Here is a 17,689-nt window from a genome sequence, read left to right as displayed (position 1 = left end):
TCTTTTGAGGTTATGTTATTTAAATTTGTGAAGTGCCTTTTAGCATTTATGCCTATCTTTCTTGAGCAAACACGGTAAATTTAAACCAAAACCTACGCAGTTATATAGGGAGGCTTCATGGAAGAATTAACTAACCGGTTAACAAAATCTTTTGTAGATAGAAGTTAAAGTAAATAAAGAGAGAAGCAAGAGAGAGGAAGACTCCACGATATTGCCGTGGAGCTTCACAGAAAACTTGTGAAGCCTCCAATGTCTTGTATCTTTGTTTATATGATCTAATTACATGCCTAATGAAACTAGGAAAGTTAAAACAGATTACAACTTGAATTAAAATAAGAAGTCCTTCTCAAATTCTAACCAGGCACTAATTCTCGATGGGACTATTTTGTCCCTTAAATGCCCTTTAATGGTCCCCCTCAAGCTGGATTTTATATGTTGGTCATGCCGAGCTTGTTACAAATATAATCAACCCTTGCGCTCCCCAATGCCTTAGTAAATAGATTTGCTAATTTTTCCCTTGTATGGACATGACTGGGAGATATCAATCCTTGCTGTAGCTTCTCTTGAACAAAATTACAGTCAACTTAAATGTGAATGTAATAGTATAAAAACATTTACTTAAATGATATTTGGCATAATATCTTTTTTTTTTGGGTGAATAAATAATATATTAAATGACAACAAGAGGATACAAAAAAGATGAAAGAGGGGGGGGGGAACTGATCAAGAAGAGGATCATAAGGTAGTAGAGAGCCCCTAGAATCTAACAATAAAGTCGAGTCCTTGGGGAATTTGCCATTGGGGGGTGGGGGAGAGACAAAAGCCTAGGAGAAACATCAAAACAAATGGCCTTCCAAATCAAGTCTAAGGGGCAAGATTTCGAGGTCCATCTCCTGAGGTTGCGCTCCCACCACAAGTGGTGGATGGTAATTCCAAAGACTAGCTTACCTACTTGGTCGCAAATAGAGGAACTCAAAAAGATTCTCAAGATCCAATTCCAATCACTAGCAAAACCACGAGGGCGCCTCGACCAAGGCCAAATAGAGGAGATGGCTAAAGACCAAAGCAAGCAGGGGAAAGGGCAAGAGAAAAAAAGGTGATCGAAGTTCTCTGAATCTTTCCCACAGAAAATGTAGGTAGGGTCAACCAAGATGTGGCGGCTAATAAGGAAGGTTTGGGTGGGGAGAGCTAAGTTGAGGGCTCTTCAAAGGGTAAGGGAATGGCGAGGGATATGGCCTTTGAACTAGAATAAAGGGGCTCAGGGGACATGAGGAGATGGGGATCGGATGAGGTTCCAAGCTGAAGAGGAAGTGAAGGCTTTGGTGGGAGAAGGAAGCCATATGGTGAGGTCAAAAGCAGAGGATGAGAGGGAAGGGAGGGAATCCCAGACGTGCATGAGGTTTGGGTGGGGGGAGGGGGACCAAGAACCATTAGTGATGAATGAAGATAGGAGGGAGGTTCTAGGGATGTGGGTATCATAGGCCGAGTGGGGACCGAGAAGAGAGTACAAAATGCCCATCGGATGCCATGGATCAAGCCAAAAAGAGGTGGAGGATCTTGAAGATACTACGATAGAGATAGCTGGCAAGGCCCTAGGGCGGAGGATGAATTTTCTTTAGACCCAGGAAGGGTTAGAGGGGTTAGGGGAAGTACAGATGGAGTCCGATTTAAGAAGGTAGGAGTAGACCTAGGAAACCCAGATGGAGTCTTGTTTCGAGGCAATTTTCCAAATGAGTTTCAGAAGGCAGGCTATGTTGACATCCATGATGCGATGGATGCTAAGGCTTCCTTCAGAGGTTGGGCGGCAGGTATGGGACTAGCTGATAGGGTGGAGGAAGCGGGAGGACTCTTGGCCTTTCTAGAGGAAGGCGTAGAAGAGGGATTCCATGGTGTGGATAGAGGATTTAGGAAGGGAGAAAATTCCACACCAGTAGAGATAGGAAGATTGAAGAACCGATCCAATAAGCACCACCTTACCGACAAAGGAGAGAAGCTTTCCTTTCCAGAGTTGGAGCTTTTTCCTGATGTGGTCCAGCATCAGGGAGCAGTGGTGGCGGGTGAGCCTACCAGGGATGAGAGGGAGACCAAGATAGGTAATGAGGAAGGACCCTTGTTTGAAGCCAGAGAATAGGAGGAGGAAGGATCGAATAGAATTTGAGACACCCGTGAGAAAGATGGTAGGTTTCTCAAGGTTGACTCGAAGACCAGAGAGGGACTCGAAGGAGGAAAGGATAGAGGAGTGATCAACTTTGGAGAAAATCATAAGATCGTTAGAGGCAAGATGGGTAAGCTTTAGGGCTTTGCACTTGGGGATGGGAGAGATAAGGAGTTGATTAGTTTTGGCTTGGAGGAGGCAGGAGACAAATTCTAGAGCTAAGGAGAAGAAATAGGGGGCAAGAGGGCAATCTTGGCGGATTCCCACCTTGGAAGGAAAGAAGCTGACAGGGGAGCCATTGATGATGATAGAGAAAACAGGGGTGGAGATGCAGATTTTGATCCAATGGACGAAAGTGGGGGGGGGGGAAGCCCATGGCAGAGAGAACCTCGTTGATGAAGTCCCAATGGATAAAGTTGGAGGTCAACCTTTAGGAGGGCCACAAGGGAGTGAGTGGCACAGTCGAAACCTCTAACAATCTCTGCACAAAGGAGAATATTATCCGAGATACTACGACCAGAGATGAAAGTAGATTGGTTAGCACTAACCAGTGAGGACATGATCGGCTTGATCCAGTTAGCGAGGATCTTGGAGATGAATTTGTATAGGAGATTGCAAAGGGAGATAGGGTGAAGATCAGAGAGGGATGAGGCTCTAGGCTTTTTGTGGATCTGTAAATGAAAGTTTGGTTGATGGAAGAGAGCTGGGAAGGGTTAAGAAAAAGCTATGAATGGCCCTTACCAGGTCCTCCTCGATGAAATACCAAGTGGCTAGGAAGAAGCCCATACTGAATCCATCAGGGCTAGGGGCACGGTTGGCTTTGTGAGATCGAATGACCTAAATGATTTCCTTAAAAGAGGGAATGGAACAGAGGGATCCATGAAGGGAGGGGTCAACAAATTTATTGAGGATGGAAGGGGGCGAGGCGGGAAGGGAGAGGGAGGAGAGAGAATATTGGAGAAGAAAGAGATGACTTTCGGATTTGATACTAGAGGGGTCACAAATCCAAGAGCCACTACTAGTAAGCAAACAGGGAAAGGAGTTGAGATTACGGCGAGCTTGGAAGGTTCGGTGAAAGTAGGCCATGTTGGAGTCACCTAGCTTAAGCCACTTGATGCAGGATTTTTGCTAAAAGAAGCTCTCCTCATAAGAGAGAATGGAAGAGAGCTCTAAAGAGAGGGAGTTCTCCTTCTTAGCCTGAGAAGGGTGAAGAGTGTCGCTTTGGAGGAGGGTTTGGATCCTAGAGAGCTCAGAGAGACAACTAGAGACTCTTGAGAAAATATTTCCAACAGACGAGGAGTTCTAGGATCGAAGGGCAAATTTGGTGTTTCTCAGCTTACGAGCGAAGGCAACAAGGGGAAGAGAGTGGCAGTGGAGCCAAACAGATTGGATAGTACTCATAGTAGTGAGGAAAGAGGCTTCAGAGGTCCACATGTCAAAGAATTTAAAGGGCTTGGGGCCAAAAGAAGGGGGGTTAAGGATATGAAGTTGGCAAGGGGAATGGTCCAACAGAGTCGGGGGAGCAAAGAAAGCATGGGAAGAGGGGAAGCGGGCAAGCGGGCAAGCCAGGAGTCATTTGCCAAGAAGCAATACGGGCATCGCCAATCCTACGATTTTGCCAAGGAAGGAGATGGCCAAACCAATGAAGGTCGAAGAGGCCCGCATCATCAATACAAGAGTTGAAAGCTTTGATAGCCATCGGGTCTGGAACTCGGCTACTCTCTCATGCGAGAAACTAACAGAATTGAAGTCACCACCAATGCCCCAGGGGAGCTCGACAGTAGAAGAGGAGATGGAACAAATATCGTCCCAAAGAGGGGCACGGTTCGAAGCATGGTTAAAGCTGTAAATGATGGGAAGGGAAAAAGGGGGGGTCCGTGGGCGGGGAGAGGCTAAGGTGCATGAATGGGGGAGAAGAAGATAAGAGAGTGGCATGGAATTTGGATGGGTCCCAGAGGATCCAAATACGACCATTTGGAGAGAGGTTGGAATTGGAGAAAAAGGACCAAGAGGGGGCGATCGATCGGGCAATTCGATGGGCATTATTACTCTAAACATGGGTCTCGAGGAGGGCACAAAAGGAGGCTTTTGAAGTGCGGAGAGTATTTTTGACTTTGGCTTGTTTTGCAAGGGAGTTGAGACCGCTGACATTCCAAATTAAAATATCAGTCACTAAAATAACTCGAGGTGGGGGCAGCAGAGGAGCTGCAAGGGGTTGCATCATGGAAAGCTAAATTAATCAAATTTTCATCAATAATGGGGTGAGGGGGAGACTCATGCATGGAGGATTCTAAGGGGATGGGGTTTCAAAGATGCTGGGGTCTGTAGTGGATCCTGAGCTTGGGGATAGGGGTTTAGTGGACAGTCTTGAAGAAATTCCATCATTCGGAGATGGGATGCTTGAAGGGAAATGGTTTGGACTGGTGTGGTATTTGGACTCGGGCGGGATGGTATGGGTGAGGGAAAGATTCAAAGAACTAGAGTGGGTTGGGTTAATATGGTTTAATGGGTGCGTAAATGGGCCTAAAGGGAAGGCATGCCCAAGTGGGCACATGGGATAATGAGGTCCAGGCCCAGAGGAGGGATTCATTGGCAATGTGGAAAGGGTGCAGGGATGCTTTTGTGATTTTGAGGGAACGATGTCGGTGGGCCCAACTTTTAGGACAAAAGGAGATGGGGGATGGTTTGATGGGATAGGCTTCATAGATACCGTATTCTTTAAGGAAGGAGAAGGGGATAAAGTAGGGTTAGAGGGATGGGATTTTTGGTATGTTGCAGACTAGCAGTGGTCTCGGCAACAGGGGGTTGAGCATGGGAAAGGAAAAAATCATGGGGATCTTGCGATCAGAAGCTCATTTTCGTTCGGCGACCAAAATCTGGAAAGCGTACCTTTGGAGCCATCAGAGGAGGCACCTTTGGGGAGAACTTTTTCTGTGACTGCGTCAGTTGAAGGAGCAGTCGAGGCAGTTGCAGCAGCTTTCCGAGATGCAGGAGATGGTGACAGGATCAAAAGAGGTACGACCTTTCTTCTTCTTCTTCTTGCGCCGGTAAGTTTTGGCCGGTGGGAACTTTGCCGGAGGAGGAGCCAGGTTCTCAATATTGACTGTAATCTGTCCGGGAGAGGTATAAGGACATGATTGGAGGGAGTGTCATTCATCTTAGGGTTCTCAGAATTGAAGAACTGAGAATGGATTTGCTGTAGATGACTAGCAGGCATATAGGTGTTGCGTTAGTGACTTGCAGGTAGTAGCGATGAAGAGGAAGGATCGTTGTGGCAGTGATTTGCAGGCAGCAGTGATGGAGAGGAGGGCTCGACAGCGACAGTGATGGCAGATCTTGAGGAGCTAGAGATTTGTTGCATGCTTTGGAGACATGACCAAAACTTGAGCATGAATCACATCGATCAGGAACCCAGTCATATGCAATAATTTGGTTGTAGCGAAGACCCTTATTATTTCAATACAGATGCAAGGAGGAAGTGGTTTTGATGTAGAGATTTTCCACACAGAGGCGTGCGTAGGAGAGGCGTCCCAAAGTGAGAGTCTTCAGATCAGTTCGAAGGGGATGACTGACAGCAGAGCCTATATGGCTGTGGCATTCACGATTCCAGAATTCCAGTGGAAGACCAGGAAAGTTGATCCAAAGAGGTAGAGAGCCAAAATTAGTTCGACGAAGAGGTGTGGAGGGCTCCCATGATTTGAGAAAGATAGGGAATCTACCAACTAACCAGGGAGCACCTTCAAGAGCTTTACATTTAATCGCAGAAGAGGCAAACTTGAATAGGAAGATCCCAGAATCTAACAGGTAATTTTCCAAAGAACCCTGAGCTTTCCATTGCTTGGAGAGAGAACTCTTGATGATACCAGGGGGGCCAGAGACCAAGGAATTGGCCAAGAACAGCTAGTTGCCAGTGGGTGTAGGACTTAGTAGCGGAAGAGGGGCAGCGAACCAAGGGAATGGGGTCATCAGTAGAGGGGGGAAAGAATGAGAGGTTGCAGTCTAAAGTAGAGGAGTTGGCAGGGGGGAAAAGAGTGTTCCATGGAGCAGGGGTGGTTGAAATAGGAACAGAGGTGGCTGAGATACAATTGGTGGAGTTAGGGGAGAGGTTATCAGTTGGGAATGGCAGGCTCGGGGAGGGGAGGGGAGGGGAGGGAGGGACAGTGAACAGGGTGGGGGGGGGGAGATAGGGAGGAGAGTTGCTGGACATTCTCACCAGAGGGGGGAATCAGGGACATCCTCAAGTTTCGACTCTCAACTAGGCTACCTGAGGAATACCTAATACCTTGATCTTGAAACCAAAATCCCATGTAATAACATATAAAAACATTTACTTAAATTAATATCTTGTGTAAATGCAACAACATATAGAAACATTCACTTAAATGATATTTGGCATAAGTTAATGCCAGAACCTAGTTTGACACCAATTGAACCAGTGCAAGGTACTCTGTAAAAGGTGGCAGCTGCGTAGACCCCTATAAATCCTGTTGAACGGCAATGCCTTGATAACCGTCATTGGTTATCTAAGAAGTTGTGGTTTCTAGCTTCTGAGTTGACATAGACACCCTATCTGGCTGCCTTGTTTTCAAACAGCTCCCTTATAATGCTTCCCTATGACCCTGCTTTCTCTAGTGTTCCTCTTTTCTTTCCCCCCCCTTCTCTGTTGGCATTTATCGCTTCCCTAGGCTTTTCAATTGCAAGGGGATAAGTTATGACTTTTTCTTTTATTCTTCCGAATCATTTTTTATTGAATGGATAATTTTTTCCAGGGAAACAGGAGTCCCGTTCTCAAAGAATATGGACTAAGTTAGGAACGCCTACATCATCAACTTCTTCGGTTTCCAGTTTCTCTAAAAAGGACCTGGAAGGTAGTATACAAAGGGAGAGGAAAGGACGGACACTTGCAGCAAACAGGAATCCTGAATTGAGGCATCCTGTATGGATATCTAATTAGGCGTAATGCTTTCACATACAAGAACATGAGTTGGTTTTTTTTTTTTTTTTTTTTTTTTTTTTTTTAATTTTAATTTTACCATTCAAAGAGATTATGCAGACTTTTTATTATATACTTTGTCAGTTTTTTTTTTGGGTCTGATATACTCTTTCGGCTTGTACACTAGTTTTTCATGCAAATTTATTAAATTATATAATTTTTTAACTGCATCAGTGATCTTTTTTAATTATTCAACATATAGTTCAAGAAACTGGAGCATTATTTAATGGTTTGCTTGTAAATAGAAGTTTTCATCTGTCTCATAAGGTTGATTACTTGAAATACCAATCTGTCTAAGTTCATTGACGAAGGTAATATATTGTAGACCTTGAACTACTGAACAAAAGGAGGGGGATGGGAAGTAAGTACTTTATTATGAGTTTATGACTTCCAGAATGGAGAATCTGAAATTAACAATTAATAACTAAAAAACTAAAAAGAACTGTATAATATGTTTTGTACCTAGGAAATATGAATAAAGTTTATATAGAGTCAACCTTCTAGCTGCTTGAAATCATCAAACGATGCAGAGATCAGATAGTTAAAAGATCTAATAATGCTGTATTTTGATGCATGCTATGTTTTATTTTGTTGTTGGCCCCTTACTGCTGAAAGTGGGACGGATGGCAAGTTATTGTTGACGCAAGTCCATGTTTCCTTAACCACCAAATCCCTTGAGGAAATAGGAACAAATAAAAAATGACAGAATATGGAACCATAAAAAGTTACTAAGATGACTGATACTTTTTCAGGAGACATTGATTTCAAGGATTGAGTGAATCATAACTGATATCTTATATACTCAGTATTCTTATCCACACTGTAATTGGCCTGACCTGAATGAAATGCATAGGGATTGTTGTGAGCCTTGATCTAGGCTGCTGAAATGCATGTCTATTGTCATCAATCCACTTCAAATTGTCTCTTCCTGTTATCAATTAGGGTTAATCATCTCAAACTACGTTACCTATCTGATACTTACTCTTGATCCATGAGACCATCTGAGAGATACTTGTGTTGTATGTATGGACATTCCTCAAACCTTATATAGACTTCTCTTCTCACTTAATTTTAATTTTATTTTTTTTACAGACTAAAGGAGCAAATTTACTTGAGCAACCAATGTCAATAATCCCTACATGAATATCAAAGATCTTAATGCTGTTTTATGTGATTATTGATTAGCAAATAATTCAAAATTTATTTTATTTGCTAGGACGATCCTTAAATTTTAATTTGCACCCAGGCAATTGTATTGTTTTTAAGTTGGAGGAAAAGGTCTATAAATAGTCTGGTTCTCTGTCGAGGAGTTCGGTTGGTGGCAAGGATCAGAATCTCAGTTATGAGGCTGGTTTCGACTAGGCCAAAAACTGAGATATAACATTTGGCCGAAACTTGGTACATTTTGTTCCAAGTTTCAATAGCAGGTTTTGGCCCTTTTGTGATGGTTTTTTCACCTGATTTCTTGCCTTACTACCTATTTAAAGCACAGTGAATACAATGGAACTAGTATCTTGTTAAAAAAGGCACTGACAAGTTATCATTCAAGTATATTGACACATGAGAGGTTTCGAGAAATACAAACTTTATAGAATTGAACAAACTAGGTTGCATGCATGAATTGTTTGATAGAAAATTACATTTATAACAAAATACAATGACCGAAAATAAAGCTCCAGGCTTCAGTTCCAAATTGAGTGCTTGGGTAGAATCGGTAGATCCATCCCCTGTCTATAGTAGTATTGAATACTAGATGAAAGCTGCCCATGGCATGTGTTGTAATGCTGTAGTATTATTTAGAAGGGTAGAATTGTTTGTTAGGATGACTTATTTAAATAATACCACTTCGGGAATATATGTTTTCTTCTTTCCATATTACTAATATAAATAAAGGCCTGCTATGTCACTCAAAAATAGGTTGGGACCCGGACCATTCGACATGGTATTAGAGCTGCAGATGTGATCTTTAGAACTGAGAAATCCTAAGAAAAGAAATACCCTAAGCATTGCTGCCATCTCTCTTCCCTTCTGCCCTCTCTCCCCCCTTTCCTCTCCAGAAAGCCCATTGCCCTTCCTAGAACCATCGCTGGCCTCCCATCATTCCTACAATAGCTCTTAGGGGTCTTGCCTCTCCCCTGCGGGGTTTCTAGGGATGTCACCACCGTCTAATAACCTCCTTTAACCCTTGCGATAGCCCTAGATCCGTCGCCTCCCTATTGTGAGGCTTTTAGGGGTGTCACCCCGAGCTCCCTACAACCCTGCAATAGCCCTAGAGATATCGCCTCCCTCTTGTGAGGTCTTTAGGCTGTCGACAGCCACCTTTAGCCTTCCGCCAATCAGGCGGCAGGCTCGAGGCCACTCACCATTTCTTGCAAGGACTCCTAGGGTCATTGGCCACCTATTTTTTACCTTCTAAAACCTTTTTTAGTCACCATCACCCTTTTATGGCTCTTCTCCCTTGGTGGTGTGTATTTTTTCTCTTACCAATCGTTTCTTTTTACTTATTGATGCTGTGATCTATTTTTTGGATTGGTTTTCTGTTAATTCTGTGCTATGGCTTCCAATTCAGTAACCTCTGCCTTTCTGGTAAGTCTGAAATGGAGAAAACTCCAGTTTCATGGGGACATGATTTCTCTCTATTTCAGATGAACATTGTCAAACTTGAGGGGACTAATTACCTCCGATGGTCTTGATCCATTTCTCTTGCGGTTGGTGCTTGTGGTCTTACAGGTTATTTTCATGGTACTTCTGTTAAGCCACCCTCTATACAACAAAAGACAAGTGGGAGATTGACGAATGCTTGGTTATGGGGTTCCTTCTTAATTCTATTGAACCAAATATTGCAAAAAGCTATCTTCTTCTTCCTGATGCTGCCACAATTTGGAAAGTTGTCAAGAAAGCCTATTCAAAGGTGGGAAATGATGCAGAGTGTTTTGAGCTCCGGCGCACAATCCATCAACTGTAACAGAAGGAACTCACTTTGTATATAATACTATTTGTGGACACTATCAAATGCTTGACTTCTCCGGGCTTTTTACTCCAACCTAGGCTGCTGATTTGGCTGCCAATCAGAAGTGGGAAGATAAACAAGTGTATGATTTCTTGGCTGACTGAGTATTGAGTATGATTAGATACGAGCTCAAATCCTCTCACAAGAGCCTTTTCTATCCTTGGAGCAAGCTTATGCTATGGGTGACACTGAAGATAGCCATTGGGCAACAATGGTGCACGCTTAGATGCTAGAAAGATTAGCATTGGTGGTTGGTACAGTAGATAACCAAAACCATATTGGTGATGCTTCTTCTCGTACACTAGTTAAATGTGATTATTGTAGTTGGGAACGTCACACCAAGGTCAATTGGTGGAAGTTGCATGGTCGCCTAACCAATTCACTTGGAGTTGGAGGTGGACGGAATGGCAATCAAAGTGGAAATCAAGCATCTGGCCATCAAGACAATCTTGAAGAACTAAGTTGTCCAACTCCCTTTTCCTTAGACGAGGTCTAGCACCTTCGTCAGTTGATGATCATACATGAAGTCTCTTCTTCTATGCTAACTACTAGTGTGAGTGTCCCTTTTTCCATGGTTTCCTCTTTAACAAAAATCCCACCATAGGTACCCTCAGTTGTCACAGTGTCACCTCAAGCTATTCCTCCTGGATAATTGACTGGGGCAACTGATCATATTACTGGGTCTTCTAATTTGTTTAATACGTGTTCCTCTGTTCCGTTAAATCATAGTGTTCCTATTGCTGTCTTTGGAAAGGCTGCCATCATCTGTTCTGCTTCCCTAAAGTAATCCTCTATTTTGCATGTTCCTAAATTTTCTGCTAAATCTTAATGTTCATATTGCTGATGGATCTCTTTCCCCTTTCTGTAGAAAAGGTTTCCATTACCTATTTACCTGTTCTCTTTCCTTAAAGTTATCCTCTCTTTTATATGTTCCTAAATTTTCTGCTAATCTTCTGTCTATTAGTAGTCTTACTCGTGATATGGATTGCAAATCAACTTTTTTCCCTTCCTACTGTGTGTTTCAAGACCTATAAACGGGGCGGACGGTTGGCAGTGGTAAACAACAAGGGGGCTATATCTGTTAGACGGGTCTCCATCTACATTCATTACGGTCTAAGGTTCCTCTTTTCCTACTCTTTTCACTCTGTTATAGTGGCATTGTCATTTAGGCCACATTCCCGTCCCGTTTTATCTTAGCTTTTTCTAGATTTAGTTAAACGTTGTGACTTAAATGATTTTCTTTGTGATGCTTGCGTTTTAGTCAAGCAGACTAGGCATGTTTACCCTATTTCAGATAACTGTAGCAATATTCCTTTTTCTTTTATTCATTTTGATGTGTGGGGCCCATCTTGTTTTGTTTTTATTTCTGGTTATCGTTGGTTTATCACCTTTATTGACTTTTGTTTGTAGTAGAACCACGTGGATTTACTTCATCAAAACAGTGATTTTTTTTTCTTGTTTTAAAATTTTTCACAAAATGGTTCTTACTCAATTTGGGGCTACAATAAAATTTTTATGTAATAATGGGATTAAGTGTTCGGGTGAGGAATTCCCCTCTTATTTGGTTGACCATAGGATTATCCATCAGACTAGTTGTGTTGTCACTCCAACCCAAATAGAGTAGCCAAACACAAAAATAGACACCTTAGTAAGGTTGCACGATCCCTAATGTTTACCATGAATGCCCCTAAACGTTTTTGGAGGATGCTATTCTCACTTTAGCCTATATCTTAAATTGAATGCCATCCCAAGTGTTGCAACAATGCTGTCTCCTTGAGGTCCTCTTAAGGACAATAGCCTTTACTGTACCTCTAAGGTGTTTGGGTGTGTTGCTTTTGCCCAGAATCATCATCTCCATGGTAAGTTGATCCATGTGGGTTACAATGTATTTTCCTTAGTCATTTTGCTATCTAGAAAGGCTATCAGTACTATTGTCCTGCCTCTCATCGTATGCTTGTATCCATGGATATTATGTTTCAGGAACAAATTCCTTTTTTTCCCTCCTACACCTCTTCACGGGGAGAGTGGTAGTGAAGAGGTTCTGGTCATTGTCCCTCCTTTAGATATTCCACCTGGAATTCCTGCTGATGAACCTCACTTGGAAGATGGAGTTACCAAACAGGAGTAGCTGATAGACCAGGATAGTGATGTGTAGGGGGAGCAACAACCAACTCTAACATCACCTCTGAAAACATATCAATGGTGATCAGTAAGAGGCGATCCCCTTACAGTACCTAGCAGATTGGAAGCTCCTGCTCCTAGTCTCAAAGCAACTACTCCTGGTGAGTCTTTTTCTGAGCCAACTCTTGACCCCACTTTTAACCTACCAATTGTATTGAGGAAACAACCACGTACATGCACCAAACACCCAATCTCTTAACTTTTTTTCATATCAACACCTATTTTATTTGCCCTTTATCCTCTATTTATGTTCCTAACACATGGCCAGAGGCATTAACTCACTCAAACTAGGTGGAAGCAATGAATGAGGAAATGAGAGCTCTGGAAAATAATAAGACGTGGGAAATGGTGACTTTGCCTATAGGAAAGTGGACTGTTGGGTGCCAGTGGGTATTCGTTATCAAACACAAGGCATATAAAAATAGGGAAAGATACAAAGCAATATTGGTAGCCATAGGTTCTACTCAGACCTGCGAGATAAATTATTAGTAGACATTTGCCCTGGTTGCTAAGATGAATATAGTTCGAGTAGTTCTTTCGTGTGTAGTAAATCAAGATAGACCTTGCAGCAACTTGATGTAAAAAATGCCTTTCTCCACGGAGAGATCCAAGAAGAGTTATATATGGATATACCACTTGGATGTGCTACTACTGAGACTCAGGGAGAAGTTTGCAAGTTAAAGAGAGCATCGTATGGTTTGAAGCAGTCTCCAAGGGATTGGTTTGGGAGATTCCATAAAGCCATGGTGGCCATTGGCTACAAACATAGCAGTGCTAACCACCCGTTGTTCATTTAGAAAGAGGACTCCCATATGACTGTATTACTAGTGTATGTGGATGACATTGTTATTTTGGGAAGCAATGATGAAGAGATTTTAGCCTTGAAGAATTTCCTGGGGACTGAATTTGAGATCAAGGATATGGGAAAACTTAGATACTTCCTAGGCTTGGAATTGGCATATTCAGCCAATGGTGTTTCTCTCTCTTTGAGAAAATATTGATCTATTGTCTGAAACCAGAATGTTGGGGTGTAAGCCAGCAGGGACTCCTGTTGAGGCCCAATCTACATTTAAAGGCAAATGGAGGAGGACTAGTAGAAAAGACTAGCTATCATAAGTTGGTAGGGAAATTGATTTACTTATCCTATCCTTGTCTAGACATTACATTTGTTGTCAATCTTGTGAGTCATTATATGCATGATCCCTACTCTTAACACCTGGATGTAGTCTACCCAATCTTATGGTACTTAAAGGCTACTCTAGGAAGCGGAATTCTGATATCCTCTCATGGATACTTGAAGATTGAGGCATACACATATGTGGATTGGGCAAGGTTGCTTGATGATAGATGGTCTAGCTCAAGTTACTATACTTATGTGGGAGGCAACTTGGTAACTTGGAGGAGTGAAAAATAGGCAGTGGTTACTAGGTCTAGTGCTGAAACTGAATTTAGAGTAATTGCTCGAGATACTTCCGAAGTGGTATGGCTGAAGGGACTGCGTTAAGAGCTTGGACCAGATTCTAAGACACCTATACAACTGTAATCGGACAGTAAGTCAGCAGTCTAACATAACTTATAATCCGTTACAACATGACAAGACCAAACATGTGGAGGTTGACGGGCACTTCATTAAGGAAAAGATCGAGTCTAGGCTGATCTGTATCTCCTTCGTTACCTCTGACAATCAAAGGGCTGATGCGCTTACAAAGAGTTTAAGTACCAAAGTCTTCAGTAATATTGTTAGCAAGTTGGGCGATAAATATCTATGCACCAACTTGAGGGGGACTGTTGTAATGCAGTAGTATTATTTAGAAGGGTAGAATAGGATTATCTATTATAATTTATTGTAATAATCCAACATCGAGATATTTGTTTTCTTCTTTCCATATTACTAATAGAAAATTAAGGCTTATTATATCACTCAGATATAAGTTAGGATTTCTCGGACCATTCAATAACATGTTGTGCCTAAAGTTGTCTGGGAACTGATTCCTTGTTTTTTTTATAGGTGGGATCATCAACATAATATAGATATCTCATCTTGGCAAATGTGTCATAAGGGATGATACTCCATACGACACCTGCTCTCTGAACTGACCTAACTGGTTGTGATGGTATTACTACTTCAAATGGAACTCCAAAGATGGAGTCCATAAATGATACACCTCCCTCACCATTCCCCAAAGGTGGAGTCCATAAATGATACACTTCCCTCACCATTTTCGTACATAGACTGCATACTGCTGCCATCATCATTGCCATTCAAGGTCATTCAAGCTATGAACAAAGCCAAAATAAGAAAATGGGAAAACCTTGCAAGAATCTTCCAAAATCCCCAAAGGAGGAGCAAATGGTGTGATTGAAGGCAAACGAGTTACTGATTTAGGGTGAAAAAGATGTTGAAAGCACAACAAACCAGCAAAAAAGGGGTTTGGGGTTGGAAGTTGGAACTCAGTCGGTGAAACCTCGCGGAAGCCAACTGAGAGGGTGTAGTCTTACTAAAAGAACTAACTGGCCTAGAATGAAACCAAGTTTTGACCCATCTTGGTCGAAATTTTGATTGTTTCAGTAAAAAACCTAGTATTTTTTTTTTTAATTCCACCTAGGTTTCGTATGTGTTCCTTTTTTCCCCCTTCTTCTTCAGAAACCAAAATTTCGCACATTTCGGTTGAAATTTGTCCGTGTTTGGTGGGGAATTTTTCTGCCGTGTGGTGATTTTTAGGAATTCTGAGTTGCTCTTGTCTTTAGTACTTGTTATGGTGGGTGGACTTTAGTTAGAGCTGCAAAAGGGATGGGCTAGGCCAGTTTTTCAGATCTCAATCCCAGCCCTATATCTTTTTAACTTAGCCCATTCCTGCCTTAACCCTAATTCAAAACCTAAAGTTCTTATCCTTGACCCTAAGCCCTACGAGCCAAGCCAAGCCAAGCCTATTCCTGCCTTAATTGTCCCTAATTGGGCCAGGTCTAGATGGGTTGGTCCTTGCCCTATACTTGATTGACCTTGAGCGACCTTAACCTTGACCTTGACCCTCTCCCTGATTAGTCCTGACCCTGTCCTTGATTTGCCCTGGCCCCTGTCACTATCCCAGATTGACTTTGACCCTGACCTTGACCTTGACCTTGACCTTGACCCTATCCTTGATTGGCCTTGTCCTTGTCCCTAATTGGCCCTGATCAAATATGAATCATATGTATAATTGAGATACATAATCTAACTTGTTAATTTTGAATCTAACCTGTTGTTCAATTTAAACCGTCTAATATATAAAAATATTGGTCTATTATAAATTTATTGTATAGTTAAGTAATTAACAAATACAATTTGATGCTAATGTTTAGAGTTTTATATTGTTCGTTATTCTAATTTTAAAATATGCCTAATCAACATATATAGGCATTAAAATTAAAGTGAGTATAAAAGGGGGTTTTCTTTATAATATATATATATATATATATATATATATATATATATATATATATATATATATATATATATATATAGACAAATTATTAGTGGCACTTTGTGATTTGTCTTCTAATATTAATGTCATCATAAAAGAAACAAAAATATCAATAGCACCCTAAGTAGTCCCTACCAATATAATACATTTTAAAAGACAAAAATTGGTCCAATGATGTAAAGTATCTATTATACCTTGGTAATGAAAACTCAAAGTTTTTACCTAGAAGAAAGTAGAAATACAAATTATATTTACTATAAAACATAGGTTAGTATAATTCTCCACATCGATGTCTTTCGAATAACACCAATAATTTTGGCCAATTACGGATTGAAAAATAAAATTCTTACAAAAATAAAATATAATTCAGTGATGATTTATTTGTCAATCTCTTTGCAAGTTGATTTCGTGTTCATTTGATTGATTAATTAATAAAACATATATACAATAAATACTAGATACTTCACGTCATTGGAGGCCAAGGCGTCGTCTTTTATGGACAATTAATGTAGTTAAAAATATATTTTTAACACATAATGTCATATAAAAGGAATTAATCTATAAATCATGTCATTCAAATTTCTCTTACGAACTTTTTGTTTAGAAATGTTACTTAAATGTTCCAAATTCGGATTGTCCATTTATAAAAATTGTGCTTAGGTGCATGAATGACTTGAATTGATTTTCAATAATCATTTATATTATGAGTCTAGTTTACATATTTACACTCACAGTTTAAACTCGTTTTGTGTAATGATCATTAAAATGCACCTAGAATAGTTTAATTGGAATTTTGATCGTAGAATGCCCTTTTTTTTTTTGTTAATATAAAATACAGTAGGTTAAGGTAATGATTTGTGACCTTTAAAATGTACCCTAGTTTAATTAGAATTTTGATTCTAAAACACCCGAAATAAATTGGATTAGAATTTTGATTCTAAGTAAGTCAACAATTATTTACATAAATATATTTAATAACAACGTAGGATGTAACAGATGACTTAGTTTGTTTTTATTGTAGCATATTAAAAGTAACAAATAAATAATTTATTTTTACTAAATGACAACAGAAAAAGAAATAAAAAATAATATAAACTAAGTGGAGTCATTGGATTAGGATGACTTAGGTTCAAAATCAAGGCTTGGATCAAGGTTAGCATGATCCTAGGCCTGCTGTTGGCCTAATTCAGGGCCAAAATCTTGAGCCCATGTTTTGTTCAGGCTCAGGCCAAACTTGCACCCCTAACTTTGGTGCAAATGGCTGTCTAATCATCCCAAAGGCTGGGGTTTGTAAAACAACAAAATATCTAGAACTAGATAATAAATTATGGTCATTGGAGAAACAAGTAACCAATCCAATAAGGATCAGATTTGGTTTCAGTATAGGTCAATTGGTCTATATGGGGTGATTCGATATCTCAAGAAAATTTGAAGCTAATCCAATTGTTAGATCTGTAAAAATAAATGAGTTACTGAAACATGTAATTGAAATTAGAAAATCACATTACAGAAAAGTGGCGGCTAAAAACAATGAATAGATTGTGGAAAGTCGAAACTTATACATAGAACAGACTTAGTAATCATAGAGGACAGAGACAATAAGTAATCTCTAGATGCAGAAAATAGAAATATGGATGGAAGACTTTTTTGAACAGTACACAAGTATTTTCAGTGAATTTCCAGCAATAACTTTAATCAGTGGAAGGTTAATGTAGTATTGTATTTGATTGATCAAAACAGTAGCCAAATAGGACCTTTCACAGGGAATCAAGTTCAAATTTGATGGACTTAAGGTGAAACAGAGTTTAGATGGGAAAGAGGGCTGAAACTAGAATGGTATTATAATGGGCTGAATAGATCTTCAAATAGGAGCAGAACTATAATGGAGA

General features: G+C 40.7%; 1 protein-coding gene across 1 annotated transcript in view; it reads left to right on the top strand.

Annotated features, from left to right (window-relative positions):
* Positions 1-17,689, top strand: part of LOC149028411 (ion channel POLLUX-like protein, putative (DUF1012)) — a 104,853-nt gene that overhangs the window by 10,587 nt on the left and 76,577 nt on the right. The window contains exon 3 of the mRNA XM_089136384.1: positions 6,925-7,091. Coding sequence (XP_088992510.1) covers positions 6,925-7,091 — 167 coding nt within the window. The remainder of the gene's footprint in view (positions 1-6,924; positions 7,092-17,689) is intronic.

This window comes from Hakea prostrata, chromosome 1 (assembly GCF_041222555.1).
Source record: "Hakea prostrata isolate BN-2017 chromosome 1, UWA_Hpros_2, whole genome shotgun sequence".
NCBI classification, from domain to species: domain Eukaryota; kingdom Viridiplantae; phylum Streptophyta; class Magnoliopsida; order Proteales; family Proteaceae; genus Hakea; species Hakea prostrata.
The sequence above is the reverse complement of the archived record's forward strand: the minus strand, read 5'-3'. Positions and strand labels throughout refer to the sequence as shown.